The 9,767-nt window shown below is 38.1% G+C and overlaps 1 protein-coding gene across 1 annotated transcript; it reads left to right on the top strand.

The window, feature by feature from the left end:
* Positions 1 to 6,406: 6,406 nt before the first annotated feature.
* LOC131242650 (probable calcium-binding protein CML44) lies at positions 6,407 to 7,520 on the top strand. Its single transcript, XM_058241425.1, has one exon. It carries the CDS (start codon positions 6,689 to 6,691, stop codon positions 7,190 to 7,192), a length of 504 nt encoding a protein of 167 aa, XP_058097408.1. The 5' UTR covers positions 6,407 to 6,688; the 3' UTR covers positions 7,193 to 7,520.
* Positions 7,521 to 9,767: the final 2,247 nt, after the last annotated feature.

Here is a 9,767-nt window from a genome sequence, read left to right as displayed (position 1 = left end):
TGAAGAGATTAGTTGATTTTTTATTTTATTTTACATAGATCCGCATCTCACACACCCACATACCCACTCACACCACATGGGCACTCAATCCCTGATATTAGGTGATTTATGTAGGAAAGAGTTAGCCATTTGGATGCATTCTTTTTTACCTTGAGGGCAAGGATAGACAATGACTTTTATCATACGGTATAATTTGATCATCGCATTCATCAACAAAAATAACATAAGGAAAAAAAAAGGGAAATAAAGGTCAATGCCAATTTTATTAATCTGAATGTAAATACAGTAATCGACAAACCAAAGTAAAATAAGTAATTAGAATAAATTACCGATTGTTGTTCAAGTAGGACTGTCTTTTACACTTGGATGGTTGTGAGACAATTATAGAAACCTAGACGGTCGTTATTTGCTCAGCGGGATGTGATTGAAGAATCATTAAGGACTTGGGATTTAGGGATCCGACAATGGGGTCGTGAATATTTAACTACATGAAATAATTTGACTTCCCGCGGAATGCATTGGACAAAAGTAGTGAACTAAACTAAGTGATGCTAATCGATTTGAACTTACTACTATAGTATAATATTGGATCGAAGTAGAGAGGTTAAAACTAGGCTAAGATAAGTGTTCATGAGGAATGAAAGATTGATAGACAATGCTGAGATGAAAAAAGTTGTCCATAAAGGATGAAAGATTGACAGACAATTCTAAGCTGAAAACAAGTTGTATTTGATTGGATTGGCGAGGGCCTGGAGCTCTTTAATATTATATGTTACTTTTATAGACTTTGGTAAAGCATTGGCCTTGCCTATTTTCGAGATCGGCATGCCAATCAATTAACAACCTTATTTAATATGCTTATATATATATATATATATATATATATATATATATATATATATATATATATATATATATAAGCAAATTAAGTAAGGCTGTTAATTGATTGGCCTGCCGATCTCGAAAATAGGCAAGGCTGATGCTTTTTAAACGAGACCAATTAGCCATTACTATACCGTATGGTCGTATTTTTATTCTTAGATAACTTTCTCCTCTTAATGACTAATTAACTGTCATCACATGTTATCAGCTTAGCTTTATTGAAGGTTATGCATGCTCTCTAAGTGTTTTGCTTATAGATAACCTTTGCTTTCGTGCTGTGTGTTGATGAGAAGATAACCAATTCTAGTATTTTAGTCATGCCTTCTTGTCGATTTGTCATGAAGATAATTGGTTTGTTTTGCACACAATTCCCTTTTTTTTTTTCATGGTCTGTAAGTTATTTTCTTTGTCTTCGTACAAACGTGCTGGCACATGACAGTATCTTATTTATTGAATTTGACTGAGAGAGATTGAGTGTAAACAATAACAATTTAAAAATTCAAATTTTTCCTTGCATACACATAATTAAGAAGAGGATCAACAACGGATATGCATTTAGAAAAGGAACGAGATTGAGAAATGCTTAGTTGCGACATGGTTCGACCATAAGAATTGTCTGATTTCCTCCATCCCACCCCCACACCCCGGAATGATCTAGGCCGTTCATCTATGATATCCCACTTTTGATGGAGCATATGGGGAAAAAATTACTCATCAAGGTTCTAATAATCCATACAAATTAAAGTAGAAGTGATGGTCCATAAATGCAAGTTCTAACTCACTTTTCTATGAACCGTGGGGATCTCTTATCCTTGAAAATCATTCTAAGTGTGTTATATGAATTGGATCCTTCTAGATGAATGGCCTCACCTGGGTGAGGCAAAAAGGGAGTGTAGGTGTAACATGGAACTTGAGTCCAGAATATGCATTGTATCATTGAGCATTGAAATATAACAAGTGGTGCTTTAGATCAACTATTCATATCGTTGATTGATAGGCCCCAATGTAGATGACGAATTTCTTTAAAAAAAAACTCCATCGTAGTCTTACAAGATCAATCTGCAACCTTAAAATAATTGTAGGGTAATCGTCCATATTCAGCGTAAAAAGGCCAAAAGACTGGATAACAATTGTTGTACCATATTTCTGGCTATTCTTAGAATGACCAATCAGGGAATGACACGTCTCATTGCAAGGAAGCTATAACATACAAAAAATGAAATATTTGGGGTGCTTTTCACAAAAGCATAGCTGGCACTGAGTTGGATAGTACACGCTATCTAATGACAGGGTACAACCAAGAAGTTCAAGGGACAAAAAGTGGTCAAGAAAAAAATAATTAAAAGAATACAAAGATGTAAAAGGATTTGGAAGACTGACGTGGAAATGATTCAGCTACCACAACGGCTGAAGTAAAGAATAGAAACATATGCAGAGTAGCTGCGTAGCAGAAAGGCTTATAAATAGAAGGAAAAATTAACAGAACAAATTATCACATACCAACCAAATAAACCAATTACTTTATCTTTACTTATCATAACTTTAACTCTATCTTAAGAATAATGATAATCTTTAGCTGTAATCAAATTCTACGCTCTTACGCTGGATTATTTTCATTTCAATATAAATAATTCTTCATTTAGAAAGGCTCCTTATAGTCTTGCCCTGTGGTCGATTGTAAGTATTCCATTTCTGTGTAATTGTTTCTGATTGTATGGTATACTAAAAGTTCATTCGTACGTAAGGTAAAGGGCAACCCATCTTTGGAGGAAAAACCCCACCCTCCGACAATTGTGTGATCATCTTGTAACAATCTTGTGTATAGGTGAATAGGCGACCGATCTTCTCAGGTCTCGATCATATACAATTGTATTCGACATATCTGCCTACCTTATTGCTTGTGGTTAAATTTGTTCATTTTGAATCGAACCGCACAATAAGTTCTATCACGCCTGCACACACCACACATGACAAAAAACAAATAGAGAGCCAATAATTTTTGGCACACTCGGTGGGACTTCAAACTACTAGGTTGTCATAAATATTTATTGTGTACCGTCCGTGCAAAAAGCTAACAAATTTTAGCATACCCTATGGGACGAGTTATTACTTGGTGACTATAAGTTTACTTGTGCAATATGAGCCGAAGAGGTCGTAACACTTCTAGCAATATCGAACCTCCTTCACAAGAAGAGGAAATGCAAGTGTAGCCGATACCTGAGTTGTTGCCAAACCCGACACATAATCTTCTAAATCAGGATAAGACATCTTCGTTGGACTAATCCTCTTGAGATAATGTCGGCTGGGCTACACGATATGCAAATGAGGATTCAACATATTCCAGAACAGTCACAAGATCAGGTCAAGCAATCTCGAATTCCGGCTGAAACTTTCAACAGGTGGATGGCCAGTCAGACGAGAGCTTGAATCATATGATAACTATTTTTACTGCAAGAGCACATGTTATGCCTCAACAAATTATGTCTCAACCAACTTTTAATACTAGTTCTATCGAAAATCTGACACCAACACTACCAGCACTGACAATACCACCGACACCTCTTTTACAACAGAACATGCATCCTGCTCTAATGTAGGAAGTGCGAAATGATCCTACTCTTGTCGAGATCAGACAGTTTAGATGGGAGAACAAGAATTTTGTTCTTGAGATCAAGAATATGGGAATACCTAGGGGGCAACATTTTCTTAAAAATATTCCCTACAATGGGGGATAATATCCTATAGGTCCTAAGCCACATCTGATAACTGAACCTCAGAATTTGGACAACGACCAAGCTTTACAACTAGTCCAAGAGGTGGTATGTCAAGTTCTCGGTCAAACTACCACCCCCGTCTACCATAAGCTTTATCCGAAATGGATTGACCGACAAACTCCATTATCGTGAAAAAATTTAATGGTTTTTGATCAAGATGGTTGAGTTTGACTAAGATGGTTGACGGTGATCGACCAATATGGCCAAGTTCGGTTAAGATAGATTTTAAAGTTTTTCGATCAAGATAGCCGAGTTCGACCAAGATGGATGGAATGACCTTGATGTTTTTAAACTAAGATGGCTGAGTTTAATTAAGACAATCAAATTTAATGTTTTTTGACCAAGGTCTGATTTTGACTAAGACGGATAAATTTGATGTTTTTTGACCGAGGTGGCTGAGTTTGACCAAGATAATCGAATTAGATATTTTTCGACTGAAATGACCGAGTTCAACTAAAATGGCTAAATTTGATGTTTTTACTTGGTCGAGCAGTCACATTTATTATGCCGAAGGACGAGCTGATGTTGCTTTCATCTTTTTACAGTCGCATTTATTGGAAGACTGGTGTGACAACAATTCCATTGCCATAATGGATGAAATAAAGAACATAAACAAATGCAGAGCATCTACATAACAGAGAATCTTGTACATAGAAGGAGAAATCAACAAAACAAATCATCTCATACTACCCAAACAAACCAATCACTTTATTTTTATTTATCATAGCTTTAGATTTATTTTAAGAGTAACAATAATCCTTATCTATAATTTAAGTTTATGCTCTTATGCTGAACTATTTCCGTTTCAATACAAATAATTCTTTATTGATAAATATTCATTACAGTCTTACTTATAGTCAATGGTAAATATTTTATTTATGTGTGATTGTCTCTAATGGTATGGTATATCAAAAATTCCTTTGTATAAAAGTCAAAGTGCAATTATTCTTCGAAGGAAAAACCACACCGCTTGCTAGTCTTGATAATTTCCTAAGAATCTCATGTATGTGATTGAATAAGCTATCAAGCTTCTCAACCCTTGGTCACATAACATCGCATTCCATGTATTTGTCATTCTTGACATCTATCTTTGTACTTGAGTTCCAAGTTCCGTTTGCATCAGCCACACCGTCGGTTCTAACGTGCCCGCACACACCACATGAGAAACAAACCGTAAGCCTCATATATGTTTTCTTTTGAATCCCACCCCACGTTGGGGCCCACCATATTAACCGTCTAGTTAATCATGCCATGGGCACCACAATCACAAACGCTGCCTTGGAAGATAGTGTGGTCGATAACGACCGTACGATCTCTATGGCCAAAAAAATGCCCAAGCCGCGATCTACGTGTAGCCAATAAATGCTCAAGCCAGCCGTTGAAGACTATTCTTTCGAGGCGTTTTGCTAAGAAGCTGCATAGGCAACTTCCTTGATTATAACCGTCAACGACGGATCATTTTCTCTCTTTTCTACGTAAGAAAAATTTTGGTACTCTGACAGAGCGTGATAGATGATACACAGGAACTAAAAATTGTAGCTTACGAGAAAAATTAAGCCAAACAAATGCTGAGCCGTGGGCCTCTTTATAGATTCCATGAACCAGAATTTACACTGATTTAATTAGTTTCCTCGTACACTGGTGGGCATTTATTGGACGGTTGTGATAAAAAGAAGTTAGCCTCTGGGCCGAGTCAGCCAAAAATTGTCCAAAAATCAACGGTTAAGATTATTTAATCAATCCAGATGTTGGGATGTTATCTTATCTAACGAGGATCCCAGAATTTAGAGAGTTTAATTTGAGTTAATGTATGCCATGTGTATCAACCATCATACTCTGCCTGAGTATCGAATAACTCCGCCTCCCCTTTTAGTTGTACTTTTGAAGAGAGAATCTTCAACGGTTCTGATCTACATTTACATTGAATGATCGCACGAAACATACTTTGGAATTTTCAGTTTCGTGAGGCCGGGTTCCTCTACAACGTTTGCAGAATGACCTTATCCTACCGCTACGTGCCTGGGCCCAACGTGATGTGTGCATCACATCCACTCCAACATCATGTGAGCCCCATATGTTCTCCTTGGAGGACGAAAATCAGGCCTGTCCGAAACTCCCCTGGGCGACACAATGTAAAATCATGCCTAAAATCAGTAAAATCACATGGTGTGGCTTCCTGATTTTTGGAATGGCCTGATTTTTTGGCATCCATTCATCATCTTGGGGTGCATCTTATGAATGGATTGGATAGCTTATACATAATACAATGGGTTCCACAAACAATCTGGAAGGTTTTAGTGGTGGTAATCTCATCTCAAGTTTTACCTGTGGTGTGACCCACTTGTGTATTGAATCCATCTTATTTTTTCGATGCAAGGTGAAATCAAAGGGGCGCCCCTCATGGACTGAGCGGATGTGGGACCTAAAGCACGGTGGGCCCCAAAGACGTAGCTCATTCTACAATGGTAATCGAGGAACCGGGACGCTTATTGCCTGCATCCCTCGACGGCAGGATGTTCCTGCGGTCGGAAGCTAGGTAGGGCCAACCGTTACGTTTGTGAGAAATCCACCACGTCCATCCGTTTTTCCAGCTCAGGCTAGGATAAGATCCAAAACATGAGGCAGATCCAAAACTCGAGTGGGCCACACAGTAGGAAAAAGTGGGAAGGGAAATACCTACCGTGGAAACATTCTTAAGGTCAACTGTGATGTTTATATGCAATCCAAACCGTTCATAAGGTCATTCACACTGGGATGAACTGAAACCAAAAAATAGTAGCTTGATAGTAAACTTTTGTAGCCACACGAATGTTTCAACGGTGGGGGTTCAATCTCCACTTTTCCCTGTCGTGTGACCCACTCGAGTTTTGGGTCTGGCTCATTTTTTGGCTCATGTCCTATCATGATCTGGAAAAACGGATGAACAGGGTAGATTTCTCAAAAACGTCTAAGGTGGACCTCACCTAGCTTCTGACTTCAGGAACTTTGTGCGATCGGGGTCGCAGGGAATCCGGGTCCGAGGAACCAATCTCATGTATCTATATATACACGAGCATGTTCTGCACCCATACCCATTGCTCGAAACAATGTCCGCTCTTCATTCATCTGATCTACATAGGATCTTCCTGACCCTTGATCACGATGGTGATGGCCATGTGGACGTCTGGGAGCTGAGCTGGTTACTCCACAAGGTCGGAGTCTCGACCGGCTTAGATGAACTTGAATCGACCATCGGCCGCACCAGCTTGAACTTGCAACAGTTCATCTTCTTCTACGAGTCCATATCAACACGAGAGAGTTGCAGCAACGACAACAATGACGATGAGACCGATCTCATCGAGGCGTTCAAGGTGTTCGACCAGAACAATGATGGATTCATCACGAGCAGTGAGTTGCAGAACGTTCTCGCCAGCCTCGGGCTGTTGGAGGAGACGAGTAGCGATTGCACGAGGATGATCAGCGAGTTCGATATGAACTCAGATGGGCAGCTCGACTTCAATGAATTCAAGAACATGATGTTACTCACAATAAGTTGAGATTCTGAGAAATGGGTGATAGATTTGAATGTTTATAAGTGAATTTGATTCTTCTTTAATGGCCTAATTAACAATTGAACTCTTGTTAATGAGTTGTAGAGTTTCTCTTTCCTAGTTGAAGTAGGATTGAGGCCATTACATGACTTTCAAATCCTCAAGAAGCATCTAAATCATGTGCCAACTTTAAGAAAGTACCTTGAATTAGCCGGTCTCCGATGCATTATGGGATTCTGTGGAGAAGCCATTATCTATCTGAAATGTATTATGGAGTTGATTAACTTCAATTAGGTGTTTCTCCATAATAGAATATAATTCTGTTGTTACCCCATCACGTTAATTTTATTATTTTTTTTTTTCCTCATATTTTGTGTTATTTGTATGGTAGTTCTAAAACTTGGTGGATTGACTACAACCAAGTCGACTTGATGAGATTTCGAGCTGATTTGCTTGTGCTATAATTTTATTTTCTTTTTTAAGATTTAAAAGTAGGCATAAATTTTGTACTCATCATCATGGCTAAGGAACAAAGATTAATAAAATTAATTTGATTATTTCAAACAGGTTTGAGCCTTTGAGTTGATAGACCCATCTGATTGGCAAGTCGAGTTTTTTAATTTCGAACTATGTTTATTATTCAAGAACTATTTTTATAGTGCAAAGGATTTTCCACTTTCTTTCTTCTTTTTCTTAGTTTTTTTTAAAGGTTTTATAATGTTCTCTCTTGTTTGGATGTCCCCCCATTAATGGATTTTGGAATCTAAAATGTTGGTAGGATGGCACATACGGTTAATTATTATTTCACCCAAGTTTTCTGCCTCAATTTGTAAATGAGATATAATGGCACTCACATACTGTTATCTCGTCTACCTTTTCTGCAGCCACAGATGGAAACATGTGTAAATTGCACATGCCAAACGCGGGGAGTTTATGATTTTTTTTTTTAAAAATGAATTCTTTTGAATAGTTTTTTCTTAGGTCTGGTTTTACGCTTAATGCTTATATGGTTTTTTTTTTTTTTTTTCCCTTTTTTATTTATTTATCTATTTATGGAAAATTACTGATTTATAGAGTGAACATCACTGGCATACCCACCACCTGACCTATTTGAGTGCTTTGTCTAGTCCAAGCCTGGCTAAAGGATGGCTGATATCAGGTTCCAAAGTCAATCATATATGTTTTGCAAAGCAATCATGAGACTTCATGTTGAAAATTTCCATTGGTGTAATGGGATTCTTAGATCCCTGATCCCAAAAGGATCAAGGGTTAATATTGTCGGGTATATTGTCATCCATGACTGATGCCTGACGCAAATCAGACAATACAGTTTTGCACAAGATACAGTCCATAACACCCAGAAAAAACAACCAGACATGTTAAATACTTCTCCCTCAAATATCCCATATTTGTGCAACTCATCAATATTGTTAGGCACCAAAATCAATACATATCGATTCATATGTATCGGTTTTTGGTTTCAGATGATACTTCAAACCTCGAAAAGTGTGGGGCAAGAGCTACAATGATGATGAATCTCTGCCATACATCAGATGCTGCATAGCTCGTGATTCAGATGGTCCACCTACAGGTTAGCCTAAAATCACAACAATTTGACAATATTAGTTACCCAGTGAACCAGCGAGTGTGGACAATCACCTTTCTTTAACTGTCCATTCACTCACCATTAGACAGGATCTTAATGTGATTTTTGGGCTGCATCTGATCCATAATGGCACCCATGGCATGGACTGGCAGAATTACAGTGTCACATTTCAGAATCAAAGATTGATTAGTTGCCAGGCAGTGGATCCTACCATCAACAGATTGGATGGCTATGGAAAAATGAATCACACCATATTTCAGTGTGGAGTGTTCTGCACCTGATTCTCTCTTTAAATTAATTTGACAACAGAAGAAAAAACCCACCAAAACTCAAGAAAATCAGTAAACAGAGCTATTGAATTTTTCTTTTCTTTTCTTCCGACAGTCACCAAATCAAGCCATTGGGTTGATAATGGTCAACTTCCTTCCGCTATTTATGCATTTGTGATCTCATGATTTCTATTCCAGTCCAAATATCGGGAGGATTCTCTAAAATTTCCCATGATGGATTTCAAAGATCTAGGAGTAGTGGGACAAAAACAGCATTTCAATCTCAGATGTTACTTTGGAAGAAGAGAGCAGCAAAGACCCTGAAATGCCTGCTTGCAGTTGTTTGCTCCATCGACTTCAAATTACTATCTATCAGTAACTCTGCTTTAAGCATTTCAAAGAGCCTTCAAAGAATGAAGGGAAAAAATATTAATCTTGAGCTTCGAAGAGAAGGAAGATTGCAGAGGATGGCCGCTATTCCTCTGCCGACCGCTTCTTTTATTAGAACTGAGATAGGTGAAGGCCATCTGCTTCTTTCTTGTGAGACAATTAACTGCTATGCTCTGAGCTGTAATCTTCACAGGGACTTTAAATGAAAATCACATAAGGCAATAACTGAAGGGCTATGTGCCTGTGAGATTTCAGGCTGAGACAAGATTCTTGTGAGTGAGCATTCATCTCGTGGAGGACAAGCCCAGTTCCGGAG

This window comes from Magnolia sinica, chromosome 4 (genome assembly GCF_029962835.1).
Source record: "Magnolia sinica isolate HGM2019 chromosome 4, MsV1, whole genome shotgun sequence".
NCBI lineage: Eukaryota > Viridiplantae > Streptophyta > Magnoliopsida > Magnoliales > Magnoliaceae > Magnolia > Magnolia sinica.
Note: the sequence above shows the minus strand (reverse complement) of the source record. Positions and strands in the feature narration are given on the sequence as shown.